This window comes from Hibiscus syriacus, unplaced genomic scaffold (genome assembly GCF_006381635.1).
Source record: "Hibiscus syriacus cultivar Baekdansim isolate YM2019G1 unplaced genomic scaffold, ASM638163v2 tig00113725_pilon, whole genome shotgun sequence".
NCBI lineage: Eukaryota > Viridiplantae > Streptophyta > Magnoliopsida > Malvales > Malvaceae > Hibiscus > Hibiscus syriacus.
The window spans coordinates 16,654,801-16,673,786 of NW_024063471.1; the positions used below are offsets into that span (position 1 = coordinate 16,654,801).

Below are 18,986 nucleotides of genomic sequence, written 5' to 3' on the forward strand. Positions count from 1 at the left end.
CTTTCAAGAAATCAACATTCAAATCATTTGCGATCAAAAAATTGATTTAATATGATTATAATCACTCTAAAAACTCAATTTCATTAAGAAAACCTCAAAATCAATTCAAGAAATCAACACATTAATTAGCTCCAAAAATCAATTAAAATCTTAGAAATCCTTTCAATTAAATCAACAATTCAATGGAATCATTAACACTTAGTCACTTGCCCTCGAAGCTTGAAAGAAAACCAAGGAAAATATCCTTACCTTGCTGGAAAATATATTGAAATTGAAATCATCAATGGAAGTCCATTATGATCAAGCTTGAAAAACAAGAGGATAAGAGAAGAGAAACTTGAGAATTAAAATCGAGATTGAGATATGTGAATTTAGAAATCAAGAAGAAAAAGAGAAAGAATTGATCAGCTTGTTTGGGAGAAAATGGAGGAAGTTACGAGAAGTTGTCAAAATACAAAATAAGAAGGAAATGAAAAGCTCGTTAATTAAAACAAGTAAATAAGGAATTATTGTAGACGCTCATTTTGTCCGGAATTTCATTCGAGTTTTGTTGATATATTACATATTAATACTTACTTAAGCCCATTACATCCTTCAACCCATTTACATGCCCCGTGACCAGTCACATTCCGATGATGTTTCCATATACCGATCGATGAGCTTCATTTAAAGATAATATGAGCTTTATGGAAAGAATAATAATCTTTTGAAAATAATATTATTATTTCCTAAAGTACAGTAGATCCAAATCAATCTAAGAAGGAAAATAATCTCTTTTTTATGAGAAGAGATTTTCAAATCTCTTAATAAAGGAAAGAAAATCCTCTTTGAAGGGATAAATAGCCTTTCATGCAAATCAATTCGGGGGGTCATCAGCAATTAACCAGAGAAACACAAGGCTTTTCTTTTTGTTTTCAGCAATACAAAGCAGCAGAACAAAACATTGGAAAGGGTAACCGATAGTTTTACTTGAACACGGAAGAGTTCATTGATGCCGTTGCTGTAAATCTTGAGTCAAAGCTTCAGAAACCAGCTTATTTTCTCCTTTTGACGGCATATGCAATCTGTTAGGATTTCATTTAGCTTTTCTTTTGATTTAAAAATATCTCATGTTGAGTGCAGCAAATCAAAGCTCCATTTAAACACAATAATATGAATAGACCATGCTTAGATAACATCGTTTAAAAAGCCTTGTTGAAAAGGCCAATTTTTTGCAAAAAAAAAAAATTATGCTTTAGTTACTTAATATTTCCTATGTTTTAACATTCAAGTCACAAATGTATGTTTTTAAATCTGTTTTAGTTTAACGCTTATTTTCTATTGTGATTACGAATTAGTTTGTTAAGATTTTCTTCATGATTATTAATTATAATTAAATTTGTACTTTTGACTGCTAGATTTAGTCCTTAAATTTAAATTTATTTTAATTTAGTTCATTTGTTAGGTTTGTTTTCTTTAATTAGTTGTTTATATTTATTTCGCATGATTATATGTTTACATATGTGCAAGTATGCAAATGATTTATCTGTGAAACGTATGACATTTTTTTACATGAATTGTATGATATCCTCACGTGCATAACACGACCTATAATTACATCATTGGATTAAGGGTAATACCCTTTTAATTTAAAATTGTTTTGAGGGGCTTGTCTTAACTTATTAGAGAGTTGCTTTCGACGATTTTAAATTGAAAGTGTATCCCAACAGTGAAACCCTAAAAAATGTTTCCTCACTTAAAATTTGGGAACGAAAGAAAAAGAAATGTTCAGTTATTTAAATGTTTCGAGAAAAGATTGATAGAACTTATCTAAGATCTAGTCTTGATATTTTTAAATAATTTAATATTCTTCATATTTCTAAAAGGCTTGGTAATTTTAATTTAATCTATTTTGATGCTTTTGAATATTATAATTCATTTTAAAATTCACATTTTGTTGTTTTGTGGGATCATAAATCAAATTAAATTCGAATTTGTAAATTTCATTGCAAAGACATTAATTAATCGACTAGGTACCGATTTATGGCGCTGTGGGGTGCTAATCCTTCCCCATGCATAACCGACTCCCGGACGCAATTTTTTTGGTAATGCAAACCTCAACTTGTCATTTTAATTAAAATCAATTTTTATTTAAAATGACAAAACATTTTTGGGTGCCCAATCACACCCTAATCAAATATTGGTGTCGACTCCTCGAACCATAGGTTTTTTTATTTAAAAGGAATCCCAAATTTTTCGAAATGAGAGTTTTTTTAAAATCACATTACTTTTTAATTAAAAATTAATCAAGAAATAGATAATTAAAAAATGGTGCGGTTTTAAATCACACTTTTAAGAAAAAAAATTGTTTCGACAATTATAATTTAGATTAAAATGAATTTAGATGGAAAAATGGTAAAAAGGGAAAATTAAAACAATTTAGATTAATTGCTTAATAGACTTTGGACATTGTAAAAATTTACAAAATGATCATCGAAATTATAATTTCCAATTCTTTCAATTTGGTCGCCAAATCATTTAATTAAACTTTCATACTTAAAACTAATCATCTAAAATTACTTAAAACCTTTCCAAAATATTTTTAAAACCAAAATATAAATTTTAGAAATTTTCTTCCTTTTTATCAGGAATCTGGAAATCGACCTAAAACTGACCCTAACTACCAGACTCGACTTTAAGACGTTATAGATTTTCCCTTGTTGAGTTAAAGTTCAACTCTAAGAAATGTTTAGCCATAGAATATTTCAATCTTGCGTGTTCCTTAGGGGTGTATCCTTATGGGTTCACGAGTTAGATGTGAGACTATAAGGATGTCTCTACATCATTAGTTGAGAGTTCGAGTGACTGATCCCATAGAGATGTAGTAACCCCAAGTTTAGCCTTGGGGTAAAGACTTCCATGAAAGTGTTAAGAATACCCAAGTTACTCTAGCAAGTGTATCAATCAACCAATTTCCAAAATTAGCAAGATACATCTCAATTAGTGTCAAGACACTTTAGTAGCTAACTAGGCGGAGATGCCCCAAGTACTCATGAGGACTAAGTTAGCCGGTTGTATGTTTTGATACAACAGTTTCGGATCTCACCCTATGTACTAATGGTATTATATGTAAAATAGTGAGTTACGAGTGTAGAGAACTCTTGGTTGTTTCTTGTGGAGTTGAGGGTTAGCTCTAAGGAGATGTTTCTTAGTAGAACCCTTCGACCGAATGGGTTCCATGAGAGATAATCTATGTGGTTGTTCAAGGATAGGACTAAGGTTATTAGAGTGTGTATCCGCCTCCAGAGTCGATGGTTCACGCGACCATCTTCGTAGGTCTCAAGTAATCCTAAGTTTAGATCTATAGGTTTATATCCCTATGAAAAGCATTGAGGATGTCGAGTAGTATATGTTGCAATCGTTAATCGTGTGTGATAGGTTACTCAAAACTTACAAAAGTCGAGCTGAGGCACAAACTATGTAGGGTTAATGGATGGACGTTCCTAACATGAGTATGTCTAAGTCACATCCAAATTAACTTTGTTAGTAGACTTGTAGGGTGTAAGTCTTACGATATTGTGTGACCTTAGTCAACACCGTAAAGTCTACTTATGTAGTTAAATAAGAGTTTGAGTTTTAAACCCTAAACTACATCCTTATTATCTTGGTGTTGGTATGTGAGCGTGATCTATATACAACAAAGAGAAATATGTAACGTTGTGTAATACTATGGGTTTTAGTGCTTGAGTCTAAAAGAGACCAAATACATAAAGCATCGCTTGACTGGAATTGGTTGTCAACGAACAACATGTTGATAGTAAGCGATCATGGGCACGAGACGTAGATTCATGGAATCCTTGAATTAGAGTTGCAAATGATCTTTTCGTTGTGTTGTGTGCTCTCTAAGAGATGTAGATGCTGCTAGTTTCACTAAGCAACTAATCAATTTTCAACTGTAGTTACCTTAGATGTACGATCTAGTGATTAGCGCGTACGTGAGTTGCAAGGAAAATAAGAATTAGTTGAGTGAGAATTTAATTAGGTTGGAATTACGCCCAATTAGCCATAAAAATTGGATTTTTTTAATATAAGAAAAAAAGGAAGGAATAAGATCATAATTAGTCCACTAAAGAAAAAGATGATGGTACTTTAGGTTTTATTTATGGGTTGGAGATGGGTTATCCCATATTTTCTTCTCTTCGTTTCTTCTTCTTCCTTTATCTTCTTCTTTCCTTCTCCAAGCCTCCATAGCTCCAAGTGGTTGTTAAGAACATCTTTCCCTACATCTTTAGACTTTTAATCTTTCCCAAACACTTCCTGCAACCTTTTATATGTTTAGAAAATCCATCATTGTTGGATAGAGAAAAATGTGGAGAATAAACCAAATCTTAAGAAAAGTGAGTGTGGCTAAGCAAGGAGCTTCATTTCGGGATTCTAACATCAAGGTATTGTATTTCTAATCTTTTGTGGTATTAAGGCTTTCATAATCATGAAGTTTTGTTGAGATTTGAGTTTATTTTAGGGTTTATGCTTGATTTCATTATTAGATGACGAAATTGATGTAAAACATGTGTTTTTAATGAAAATGTATTACTCTAAATAACTTTCTAAATCTTTGGCAGATGATTAGGAACCAAACAAAAACCTTTAGGATGATTTTTGGGTATTTATTTAGTTTAAATAAGATATTTATGGGTTTGATTATCGATACTCGATGAACAATATCAATACTAGATGATATGGGATGAATTTTGGTCATGTTCAACTATGAGTATAGAAACTGCTGGGGAAAGTATCGATATTGCACCTACAATATTGATACTCAGGGTACCTAGTATTGATACTGGGCCAAAATTTCTGCAAAAGAAGTTATTTTTTGTACTGATACTCATGGGGTATCAATACTTGACATAGGGATATTGACATTGCATGTAGGGTATCGATACTACTAATTTCAAATGGTAAATTCGACTTCATTAAGACCCATAAGAGTTAAGGATGAACTGTAATGGTGGGACTTAGTTCGTGAGAGACTTAAATGGAAAAAGGTGTCAAAAAACATTCTTATTAGTGGGTTAAAACTGGAGTAACCATATTAGGTAGAATACTTTCGAGTATCTTCAATCGAACATGTATGAGTAATCCTGAATGAAGGATTATCCCGAAGTATGTTCTAGTGAGTGAGACGATGAACGATGTAACTAGCGTGATAGAGGAAAACAAGTACTACATGAACACCTATAATAAAAGATGTGCCAATTTCCCTTCTGGTTCAAGGGTGAACCAATGACAAGTGTGATGAGAATGATTAGAGAGTTGTTGTTAATGAACTATCCCCGAATTAAGTGTTAGGCTAATTATAATATACCAAGTAGGTATTAATGAATATAAATTACCTTAAGGGCATAAAATACTAAAATACTATTAATATCCTGCATAATGTTTTAGGAGAGAGAACAGACGAAATAGTAGCAAGTAAGGGAACGATCTCATATGCTAGTGTTGTAATTGATAATAATGACAAGATAACCATGTGATAATAATGATATATGTGTGATAACCATAAGAACCTTATAAGGTAAGATTCCATAAGACTTATACCTTTGTTTGTCACTCGAGAAACGATGAGGACACTCAAGTTACTTATGTGTGTGAGTGATGATTGTCAAATTGTTTAAGAAATATCTGGATATATCCAAGTCAATGCGAGAGCACTTTAGTCACTAGTTGAACGTTGTATTGATGCTATGTGACCCAAACATGTTTCGAGTACTTTAGAGGAGTAGATTAGCCTGGCGTGCCAGTGCTGTGTGATATGGACCTAGCCTGAGGTAATAGGAGATGCTGATGTTGTGTGACCCATATCTCACCTAAGTTACCAATAGTAAGCAAATAGAGGGTGTGAGGTCTGTGATGCTATGTGACCTTGAGCTACATCATGGTGTTTACTTGTTGTATGATTGTATTTGACGTCTTTATGATACTGGATACAATTATTGTGTGATGTACTGTAGGATGATACTGAGGTTAAAGAACTAGTATACGCTTACTCATGGAGAGGCCCTTGGTAAAAACTAAGGGAAGGGTGAGACTTACACTATAGAGGTAGAACTATTGAACCTTAAGTAGGTAGTGATTGATTAGGATCATGCATGTACCTAGTGTCACATAAAAAATCAAGTATCAACAATAAAGGTGATACTCTGTCTAACATAATGAATGATTGTCTGGACTCACTAAGTAATCAGGTTATGGAATCACAAATATTCAGATAATCTATTATAACATCCTAAATATATAAGCGATAATTATAATATCATTTTGGGTAGGATTGAGTTTTTTCATCCTAAATGTGAAATTGAATTTAAAAAAAATTAACCCAATTAAATTAGATCAGTTTAAAATCTATCGAATTAGGGTTAAATGCCCATCCATAGAGGGCACAACATCACACATAAGTGATTTAATGACCCAATAATAAAGAAACCCAAATTGAAAAATTTAGTGGTAATTTTTTTTTAATTCAATGAACAAAATGAGATAACACCTAAAATTTCATGACTAATAATGTAAGCTACCCTAAATTTTGTAAAGACTGTTTACTTTTTTAAGAAATTAAACAGGGTTATAAGATATAAATATTATAAAATAAGAATAGTAAATATGACTTGCTAACTTCACAAGGTATTGCACGAAATAAAAGATGCCACTCTTTTTGCGTTTGTGATCCTCCTTTACTTTAACATCTCATTCAATTTAAGAAGTGGGATGGTGGCCTTATAATTTGTTCTCATACAGCTTTATTAGATGCTACTTCATTTCTTCAAAAGGGCCACATTAATAAGTTGACTTTGGTTTTGTGGTGAAGGTTTTTTCCTTTTAATTGTGTTTCTCTCAATTACTATTCTATAATAGTTCGTCCATAAAAACATTATTCTTCAATATATTTCATCGTTTTTCTAAATCCAACTTTTATCTACTTGCCCATTTTCGATGCAAGCATGAGATACAAATAATTTTAATTGGACAAAATTAATTTATGTTTAGATCATAAATGAAAAGATAAAAATACTTATAATTTACATAAAATAAAATATTAAACCGGACAAACTTTTCATTTTCAAATCAGTTAATTGAATTGTACTGGTGGATTCAATATAAATATTAATGCAAAATAACGTTTTTTGAGTTTAAGTTGGTCATTATTATAGCTTTTCAATGGAAAATTAAGTGATTAAAAGTCAAAATCTCATTCGTCATAAATATTTTTAAAAGAAATATTAAATTGTTTTTATTCTGTTGATCGGCAAATTCAATCTTATGTTTTTTTTAAGGCGGGTAAGATAATAAGTAACAATGCCATGCAAACAACTTTGGTGGTCGGTAGGGTCATGATGTTGCAACTTGCAGGGAAAAAAAGCATATTCTCTAAGCTTGTTGGAATATTCACCAATTAGTCTTAACAAATAAAATGTTAGGTAATAAGTAAATATTCACATATAATAATGTTGTTTTTCAATTCCTAGAAATTTTATAAATAATGCAATAATATAATTTCGAGCTTTAACATATTCATTATTGTACTAAACTTAAGTCATTTCTACAGTTTTATTATCATAAACTTGCAAGCCAAACTCTCACATAAAAAATAAAATTCAAACTTAAATTAAATTTATATTATGAGTTAGGTAGGTAGATAATAGGTTTTAATAAACTTATAAACTCAATATTAATAAAAAAATTATTAAATATTAAGATACTATTTAAATATTAAATTAAATATCAAATAAATACATGTAATAAATTTACCCTCAAAATAATTAACAATCTAATAAAAATGGGTAAAGTACACAAATGGTCCTCTGACTATAGGATATTACTTTATTAAGTCACTCGACTATTAAAAGTTACAAAATAATCCCCCGAATACATAGTGTTGCTTTGTTGAGTCCCTCAACTATTAAAAGTTATAAAATTGTCACTCAACTATTCATTATGTTCCAAACTCATCCATTTGTTAAAAATTTGATGATAATCTGAGCGGAACATTAACTTGTTGACTGTGATATGATAAAATATGATCTTAGAATTTCAAACGACTATTATATGTCAGTCATCATGCTAACGTCTAGTTTAGACAACCACAAATTTTTAACGGAAAAAGACAAGTTTGGAATAAAATGAATAATTGGATGACTATTTTATAACTTTTAATAGTCAAATGACTTAATAAAGTAACATTCTATAGTCAAAAGATCATTTTGTAACTTTTAATAGTCGAATGACTTAAAAAAGTAATATCCTATAGTCAGGGGGCCATTTGTGTACTTTACCCTTAAAATATATACCAAATAAATAAATATAAAATTATTATTTCTATTCAAAAAGTCTTTTAAAAATAATTTTATTTAACATATTAATAAACATCTTAAAGGTGTGGGAATGATGTTGTCGTGCCCTTACGGAAAAAGTTACCGTTAATAATATTATTTATCCCGCCGATGAAGATGTGAACAAATCAAACTTGATAATGAAATTTCAGAGGGCCGGGGGGGGGGACTATTTCCAGAAATGACTTTATTCGCGGATCGAACTCTCCCCAGAATTATACCGTCTTCACCTTTCAGTAAAAAATTTCGATTACCTGATGAAAATTCAATCAATGGCTACGATTTACTTTAACATATTTTCCGTCAGCTACCCTTCTCTAGGTCACAGACACTGCACACATATATAAACGCTGTTATCTTTCATATTTCTCCACTTTTACTATATTATCGAAGCTTCACGACCTTCAACTTTTTTTGATATTATTATATTTTCATTATGGGGAAGATCAAGATCGGAATCAATGGTAATATATTATATCTTTTAAATCAATTTTGTTCCAGTTTTTACTAGTTTTTAATCATGTATTTTGATTTTCTTTTTGGTTTTTGGTGCAGGGTTTGGGAGGATCGGGCGTTTGGTTGCGAGAGTTGCTCTCCAAAGCGATGATGTTGAGCTCGTTGCTGTTAACGATCCTTTCATCACCACTGATTACATGGTTCGACTGCTTACTTTTGTATTTTTCTTTTTAGTTTTAGCTTAGTTGCTTTCTTGCATGTTCCGCTAGATCGATCTTTCGAATTAATTCTCCTGTCAAAGGTTTCTAAGTTGGAAAAAAAAAGTTATATGACAAGAGTGATGAGTTGAAGTTCTTTTTTCGTGGTCTGACTCTAATACTTCCCTCATTTGATTTTTAAAAATTTACTGTTGATAAATCTATTGAAAGATGGATCTAGTAGAGATTTGTGAAAATTAAGTGATTTTTCTATTTTTGACTTGAAAAACCTTGATAAAACTGTTTGTGTTGGTTAATTTGTTAAATATTTGGATTATTGATGTGATTTGGAAATTGTATGTGTATAGACCTACATGTTTAAGTACGACAGTGTTCACGGTCAATGGAAGCACCATGAGCTTAAGGTGAAGGACTCAAAGACCCTTCTCTTTGGTGAAAAGCCTGTCACTGTTTTCGGTATCAGGTATTCTTTTGTTTTCTTTCGAAAAATAAACAAGCATGGAGAGTTTTATCATATCAAAAGTATCTTATTTATGGGCTTTTGTTTGATTTTAGGAATCCTGAGGAAATCCCATGGGCTGAGGCTGGAGCTGAGTACGTCGTCGAGTCTACTGGTGTTTTCACAGACAAGGACAAAGCTGCTTCTCACTTGAAGGTTTCTGACAATAATTTTACCTTGTACACATTTATGGTCATATGGGAAGAAAGTTGATTTCAGTTAACATGCCATTTGTTTTTCACGAGGCATAAAAAGTTCTTATTTTTATGCTTGGTATCTTATTTGATTTGTGCTTTGTTGCTTTTCAGGGTGGTGCAAAGAAGGTTATTATTTCTGCTCCCAGTAAGGATGCTCCCATGTTTGTTGTTGGTGTCAATGAGAAGGAATATAAGACTGACCTTAACATTGTCTCAAATGCTAGCTGCACCACCAATTGTCTCGCCCCATTGGCTAAGGTAATAACGATTCCCTGTCTCTGTGTTTTTGCATCTCGCTAATAGTTTTATCTTCTAGTTGATAACAGACTTTTAACATGGTGGCAGGTTATCCACGACAAATTTGGCATTGTTGAGGGTCTTATGACCACTGTCCATTCGATTACTGGTAAGTACTTGAGCTGTCATATTACTTATTGTTGTAACCATGTGTATTGCCTGATGACTGTTTTTTTATTCAGCTACACAAAAGACTGTTGATGGTCCGTCAATGAAGGACTGGAGAGGTGGTCGAGCTGCTTCCTTCAATATCATTCCCAGCAGTACTGGAGCTGCCAAGGTATGTATTATATTAATCATTAGATTCTCAAATGTGTTGTTATATATTGTTAAGTTGATGCTGGAATCGAAGTTTGATGGTTGATTGTAATCATATAGGCTGTTGGCAAAGTTTTGCCAGCATTGAATGGCAAGCTGACTGGAATGGCTTTCCGTGTTCCCACTGTTGATGTCTCTGTGGTTGACCTCACTGTGAGACTTGAGAAGAAGGCTACCTATGAAGATATTAAGACTGCTATCAAGTAAGGACTAGAATATTTTTTAACATATGATGATATCTTATGATGTCCATAAGATAACACACGCCCCCTTTTCTGTGCATAGGGTGGAATCTGAAACCAACTTGAAAGGAATCCTTGGTTATGTAGATGAAGATTTGGTTTCGACCGACTTTGTTGGAGACAACAGGTATGTTCTTTGTTAAAACCTTTTACAATGTCTGAGTTTCCGGACTGTCACAATCTTATGTATGTCGTATAAGAAAGTATGTTACAGACTTTTCATTTATTTTGAAGTAGCTATATCTGTAATTCTGAGTAGCATAGCTAAGGGCTTTAGATAATGAAATTGGAACTTATGTTGTGTGTAATTTATTGTCAGGTCGAGCATTTTTGATGCCAAGGCTGGAATTGCTCTGAATGACAACTTCGTTAAGCTTGTTGCTTGGTATGACAACGAGTGGGGTTACAGGTAAATATATACTTTACCCTAATCTATGTTTTCTGTTGCTAGGAAATGCTATACTTCCAATCAGACTTGTGCATCATCCTTTCCTTATATGTGGGCTGTCTCTGATGGTGTTTTTTGTTGTGTTGCAGTTCCCGTGTTATCGACTTGATCCGACACATGGCTTCCGTTTAAGCCGAGTGAGCGATCGGATTGTGATCCGACTTGGAAGAGAGGAGTGGTGATGAGAGAATAATCGAATTGTACGGAACATTTTTTTGTATTAAGGGGTGTTTCAGTTTTTATTACCCCAAGTACTCTAAATGTTTTCATGTTTCACTACAGTTGTTTTTCCCACAGTGGCTCATAATATGTGGGTTAATGGGACTTCAAATTAGTTGTTTTTCCCACAGTACAGAATTTGTGGTTTATGGAACTTCTAAATAGTGCCTATTGAATGGTAATGCAATTGTGTTTAATGATTTCTATTATTGTTACTTGGTTTGTGCTTTAATGGAGTTTTATTTATAGTTATTGATATAGATTTTTGCAAAATATATATAAGGGTAAATAAAGATTTTAATATCTAAACTATTAGTCTTGGATAGTTCTGGTATCTAAATTTTTAATTTTTTTAAAAATTATATATAAAATTTAGTTTTTGTTTTATTTTAGTACACATTCAAATTTAGTGTTAAGTTTAAAAAAATATAATTTAGTGTTAAGTTTAAAAAAATGTAAGTTTAGATAGTAAAATTTATTGTTTAGGTATTAAATACATTAAATCTTAACGGAGGATATTTAAATGATCTTATTGGATGATATTTAAATGAAACAAAATTATATATTATATATGATTTTAAAAAATTTAAAAGTTTAGATACTAAAATGGATTATGGATTAAAATTAATAGTTTAAGTATTAAATACGTATTTATCTTATAAATAAAGGAGTATTGGTGAACCAAAAACTTGGTTAGTGCCGATAGATTTTGCGATAAGTTGTTTGAAGTTTGTTCAACTAGGTTAATTAATGCAAACCACAAGGGTCGTGTTTTTATTTGGTGCGTTGGCAAAGATAAAGGAATCAGTATCTTTGTAACTGTTAAATGATAGACATGGATGGGTTGCAAGATTGGTTTGATTAAAGGGAAAACTCAGTTTGAGTCTGCTGTGTGACATTTAAAATATGGCTGAAAAATGATGTGATCCGATTTATATAGCATATCGATTATCAACTTAAAATTGTTACATATACATCGATAATATTTTAGGTTGTTATAATAAAAAAAACGTTATATATATCGGTAATATTTTAAGTTGTAATTGGAAATGCTATTAAACCTATAATATTTTAGGTTATAACTGAAAATATTTTTAATTATATAAAATTTTAAGTTGCAACCAAAAATGTTACTAAACATACATCATTTGAAGTGGTAAATTGAAATTGTTATCAAACATATAATATTTTAAGAGTATATTTCACGATAAATATCCTAATTTTTGTTCTAAGTTTCGATGCTTATCATTTTCAATCTAAAATGTTACCGATACATATAACATTTTAGATTAGATTGGTAATTATCAAAACTTATTCTCTACGATTCAATACTTATCATTTTAACTTAAGATGTTATCAATAGATAAAAATTTTAGGTTGGCTATGTAAGTATTGAAACTTAGAGTCTTAATTTCAATACTTATCGTGAAATATATTCAACATGAGAAGATAAAAAACTCATGTAAAAATTTTGGTTGAAACCTGAAATGTTATCAACACCAACTTAAAATGTTATGTGTTTGGGAACATTTAATGCTGCAAACAAAAAATGTTATGTGGTTGGTGACATTTCAGGTTGCAACTTAAAATACTCTCAATATTAAGTTGGAATCAATTTAGAAATTTAGATAACATTTTAAGTTACAATCGAAAAATTTTCTAATTTTAAGTTGACATGAGTAACATTTTAGGTTTTTAACCGTAACAAAACACTTACTGATTATCAATCGAAAATGTTAAAAAAAGTACAAACTTAGGGACGATTTATTATAACTTTTGAAAAGTGACTTTTAGAAATAAACTTTTAAAAGTGCTATAGAAACGAACTTTTAAAAGTGTTGTGCAAAAGTTCAGTTTAAAATTCAATTTTTGGAATTGATGTTAAAAAATGAGTTTGAAAAGATAAAATGTACATTATATATATTATGTTGTAAATTAAAAATATAATATTTAAATTATATTTACACTTATATATAAATCATATCAATTTAAACTATAATAAATTCAAACAATTATTATTATATATATGAATTATATCAATATAAATTATAATAAAAATATAAAAATATAAATAGAAAATATAATTATAATAAAAATATATTTTATATAATCACTATTAATATTTTAATATATAAATAATAAACTTTTACGGATAATTATATTTACACTATTAATATTTTATATAATTATTCAAAAATTTTTTTAAGGATAATTGTATTAAATTATTAAAATAAAATATAAATACATAATTGAGTGTAATTCATGCATTAGTAAGAGTAAAATTATACCAAACGCAGAGTTAAAAATGAAGAATTTAAAAATATAAACTTTTACGGTTGGTTTGAAAACACGTTTCTACAACAAATTTTGTTCTATTTTTTTTTATTAATTTTACATTTATTTTGAGGTCAAAACGAATTTTTTAACTAAAAAATATTTTTAAAAAGCTTTACCAAACAAACTCTTAATAATATTTTTAATTGCACCAACTTAAAAAAAGTTACCCCATTTGATAACATTTTCGGTGGGTTATAAATTAACCTTAAATTAAGACGCTGCATCTCATATTTGCCCGAAAACTTCTAATTTGATTAAAAAAAGTTATACTAAATTATAAATTGCTATAATTTTATTATTAAGGCATCAACGTGAAAATCGTTAAATTATTTGAGGGATCGTTTTCATCTCATCTTCAATGATTCTAATCAATTAAATAAAATCATATCATCTTTTTTTTTATGTTATTTTTACACAGATTTTATTTTCTAAATAAATTTCTTCATTAATGTATATCAAAATTAATTTTAAATCTAAATATTATTTTTAAAATATTCATCAATGCTCTTTTTTCTTCATTCAAGTATTTTACACTACAAATGCCAGCCATTGAAACTGAAAGTTGGATGCTGCCCGAAACTATCATATTTGGTTATATCAGTTCCAAAATAATTTGAAAAATACCGACTACACAAGGCGCATGTATTTTGAAATTTACTTCTAACTATAATAACTTTAAACTTTTCATTAATATTTTTAATAAATTCAAAATAAAAAAATTAGATGGTAATTGAAAATCTTCAAAAATTAATAATAATAAAATAAAAAAGGCAATATTCTTAGTATAAAATACAAAAAAATTATCGATGTAGCTACTGAGAATATGGGAAAAGGTAAATGGATAGGATCCACATTTTTTATAGTCAAGTGAACTGTAAATCATCCCGGCACTATTGCGGTGTCCAGCTTTCAATTTCAATGGCTGATATTTGTATTGTAAGATACTCGAGTGAAGAAGAACAGAGCATTAATGAATATCCTAAAAATGATACTTAAATTTAAGTTTGATATCTGATATTTTTTATAAGTAAAGGGAAAATAATTCTAGGAATTAAAAAGCACGACCAACAGCACTTTCTTCCTACAGCAGCGGTGAAATTTCATCCGGTGGGATAATGAACCAAGAACACTCAAGCTCATGTCTTTGAGCAAATTTAACCATGGCCTCTGCAACTCTGTTACCTTCTCTATGAACATGTTGAAACTCAAGTCTCCAGTTCCGTTGTAAAACAAGAAATGTACGTACTAAGATCGTGTGTTTGTCATTCCCTTCATGGTTACTTTTAATTATATGGATAGCTTTCAAACTATTACACTCCATGATCACTTGGGTCACACTGTTGAGCCAATATGAGAGTTGTACTGCGTGGAGAGTTGGTTAGAGTTGTGCTACGTGTGAAGTTTGTTGCAGGAGCTGGCAGGGTTGTTATAACGTCATATGACCAGCTGTTATAATTCTAGAAGTAGTCTAAGCCTATAAGAAGAGTCACTATGTAAACCAGAAACAATGAATAAGAAATACGTTTTTGATTCATTTCTTTACTTGTTTTACAACATGGTATCAGTCGCTTTTGACCTGAGTGCTTCTTTTTTGGTTTTTTGACGCTCTGTGGGAGTTGTTTTTTTCCGTCTTCATGGCTGGACATGACAGAGCTTCCCCCGACTCAGGGGTTATTGGATTTGCGACGTTGTTTCCTACCGGTAAGGTCTTCACCAACAAAAAAAAATCAGTGTGGTGCTTGATGAATATAACTTTCTCCTTTGGAAGCAACAAGTGTTGAGTGTTGTTCGTAGCCATTGGCTCTAGAAGCTGTTGACTGGTGTCGTTCAACCACCGCCTGCCATGGTGGAAGGAGATAATAGGTTCCCGATGGAAAATGAAAATTTTGAGGTTTTCATGTCTCAAGATAGTGCCTTAGCCTCCTAGTTACTTTCTACTATAAGTCCATCTTTACTTCCTCGGCTGGTGGGAGTGGAGACTGCCTTAGAAATTTGGAAAACAGTAACGACGTTCTTTGCGAGCAAATCGACCACCATTCTCATGAATCTACACTACAAGATGAAAACGGTTAATAAGAGTGACCTTGGCATACAAACTTATATTTCTCACGTGAAAGAGATTTGTGATGCACTTGCCGCATGTGGTTGCCCCATCTTTGCGTTTAAACGCATTGCCACCATCCTCAACGGTTTACCACCGGAGTATCATCCTTTTATTGTTGTAATTACGGCGAGTCGTGAACCTTTCACTTTGGAAGGAATTGTTCTAGTACTCGTTAATGCAGAAACACAACAAAAGAACTTTGATCAATTTGATAATCTTCATATCAATGCTAGTGTTGATCAGGTTTCCACTGGGTCCTCTACTATTGCAAGACTTCTTCTGGTTCGAATTCACGTTCGACAAGGTCAGGAAGACCTCCGATTGCTTCTGGTGGTCGAGGCAATGACGTAGCAAACTTCAGTGTCAATTGTGTGGGAAAACTGGCCAGCTGGTTTATCGGTGCTGGTACCGATTTGATGAGTCATTCCCCGGTGTATTTTCTTCTGGCTACAAGGGATCGTTTAACAATGCAGCTGTGAACTTATGTCACCACAACACTGGCTCCACAAGTTCTGGGTGTTGTGGATCTAGTCATGGCCAAGGAAACTCATCTTCACCTGACAACATGACTATTTGGTGTGTCGACTCGGGTGCTACACACCATGTTACAGCTAATGCTGGGGAACTTGCTAATAGTACTGCCTACTGTGGGCCTGGTAAGTTACTAATGGGTAATGAAAACTCCTTGCCTATAAATAAAATTGGGCATACCTCTTTTCATTCTGGCTCTCATTCTTTATGACTATCAAACTTGGTTCATGTTTCTCGCATTAAAAAAATCTTATCTCTGTATCTAAGCTTGCTAGTGATAACCGAGTTTTTTTGGAATTTCATGCCCATAGCTTCTTAGTGCGTGATGAGGATATGGGAGTTGTGGTCCTGCGTGGGGTGGACTCTGATGGTGAGTTTCATTCTTGTCACGATCTATGGTTACCTATGGTGAATATGGCTAATGGATCTATGGTTACCTATGATGTTTGGCATGATCGTATGTGTCATCCTTATCATGATGTTTTATGTATGCTAAGATTCACTTGTAATAATCCTTCTTTGAGAAATGTTAATAAAGCCAAGTCTTCATTATGTACTACTTACCAAATGGGCAAAGGTCAAGTTTTTCCCTTTCTTCAATCCAACACTTAAACCATTTCAAGTTGTGTTTATATACCTTTGGGGTCCTCCACATATCCATTCTAATGGCTTTAAATATTATTTATCCTTTGTGGATACTTTTTCTAGACATACGTGGTTATACCTTCTAAAGGAAAAGAGTGAAGCCATCAAGGTATTTCATCTGTTTAAACAATTAGTTCATACTTAATTTAACTCTAACATCTTGGTTGTTCAAAGAGATTGGGGTGGAGAGCATCGTCCATTAACTAATGTTCTCTTACATGATGGGATTCATCATCGAGTAACTTGTCCTCAAACGTCCCAACAAAAAGTGTTGTGGAAAGAAAATACCGCCATATCGTTGAAATGGCCCTCACTCTTCTTGCTTGAGCCTTATTGCATTACAGATTTTGATATTATGCAGTTGTAACAACTGTCCACCTTATTAATTGCCTTCCCACGTCAGTACTGAATGGCTGTTCTCTTTTCGAGAAGTTGTTTCATCATACACCAACCTATGATCATCTCTAGGTGCCTGGGTGCCTTTGTTTTCCTCATACTTGACCATTTTAATCCCACAAGCTCTCCTTTCACTCCCAGACTTGTGTTTTTCTTGGCTATAGCCTATAACATTGAGGCTATGTTTGTTTAGCATCGGGTGGCAGGGTCTATATCTCTCACCATGTTGTTTTTGATGAAGGTGTTTTTCCTTATGTTGATAAAAAAGAGCTACATTCATTAAAAGTATATCCTATGTTGACCCCGAGTTCTACTTTAAGGGTGGTTCTTGGAGCTAGTCATCTTCTTGGCAATTGTTCTCGCTCTCAAAAGGAAACTCAACCTGATGTTTGTGCACAACCAATCAACAATTCTACTACCTTTCCAACTGCTCTTGTTACTAATGTTGATTAATATTCTCTCACCTTGACAAGAGATAATAATGAAGGCCAATCAGTATTATTTGACTTACCAAATCAAGAAGTGGAGCATCATGCAAGCGACAACAAACCTGCTGCTGAACTTCAACCATGTAGTGATGTCGTGAATGTTCATCCCATGATAACAAGAAGCAAGCTGGGTATTTTCAAACCCAAGATTTTTTTGATTGATGATATTTCCTTTTAAGACGAGGTAGTGGCAACATCAATTTCTTAAGCTTTTGTTGATCCAGTATGGAAACAAGCTGTTCTTGATAAGTATAATGCTCTCTTGAAAAATTCTACATGGCATCTTGTATCTCTTCCACCCTATCGCGTGGACATTGGGTGCAAATGGCTGTTCAAAATCAAACTCATTGTTGATGATACTATTGTGCGGTGCAAATAACGATTGATTACCAAAAGATTCTCACAGGTCCCTGTGTATGATTTTGGAGATACATTTAGCCTATTGTAAGGTCATTCGGTAAATGTTGTTATATCCATGGCTGATTCAAATAAGTGGGTGTTGCATCAAGTTGATGTTAACAAAGCATTCCTTAATGGAGAATTGAGTGAGGAAGTTTTTATGTTCCAACCTCCTGGTTTTGAACAACAATCTCTTGATGACAAACCATTAGTGTGTAGGCTAACAGAAGCCTTATATGGCTTAGAGCAAGCCTAGAGGACGTGGTATGCTAGATTAAAACAATATCTTGTGCAGCAAGGGTTTAAGGAGTTTAGTGCTGATGCCTCTTTGTTTATCAGACTTTTTGGAGGCACTCGTGCATTCTTACTCATCTATGTTGATGATATTATCATCACCGGTGACTCCAAGAGTGTGGTTGAACAGGTTATTCACTGTCTTGATGATCAATTTTCTTTAAAGATATAGACGACTTAATATTTTTCTTGGACATTAAAGCTACCAGAACTCATGATCATCTAATGCTTCGCCAAAGAAAATTCATTGAAGAGTTGTTAGCAAAAACCAAAATGGATGAAGCAAAACCAGCTCCAACACCGATCGTAATTTTTCCCAAGCTCACAGGCGAGTCTGGTAAAATGGTTAATGACTCTCAGTTTTTTCGAAGTATCATTAGAGCCTTACTCTATCTCACACACACTTGTCTGAATATAACATTTAGCGTTCATAGAGTTGCTCAATACATGCATGCTCCATGTGAAGGTCATTGGATAGTAGTAAAGAGGATTTTATGGTATTTACATGGCACACTTTATCATGGACTTG

General features: G+C 32.3%; 1 protein-coding gene across 1 annotated transcript; it reads left to right on the forward strand.

Moving 5' to 3' along the window:
* Window positions 1-8,724: 8,724 nt before the first annotated feature.
* On the forward strand, window positions 8,725-11,339 carry LOC120187782 (glyceraldehyde-3-phosphate dehydrogenase 2, cytosolic-like). The gene is made up of 11 exons (XM_039191418.1): window positions 8,725-8,833; window positions 8,925-9,025; window positions 9,391-9,506; window positions 9,599-9,698; window positions 9,851-9,997; window positions 10,085-10,145; window positions 10,219-10,316; window positions 10,415-10,557; window positions 10,640-10,723; window positions 10,916-11,005; window positions 11,134-11,339. Exons 1-11 carry the CDS (start codon window positions 8,806-8,808, stop codon window positions 11,174-11,176), a joined length of 1,011 nt encoding a protein of 336 aa, XP_039047349.1. The 5' UTR covers window positions 8,725-8,805; the 3' UTR covers window positions 11,177-11,339.
* The last annotated feature ends 7,647 nt before the right edge of the window (window positions 11,340-18,986 follow it).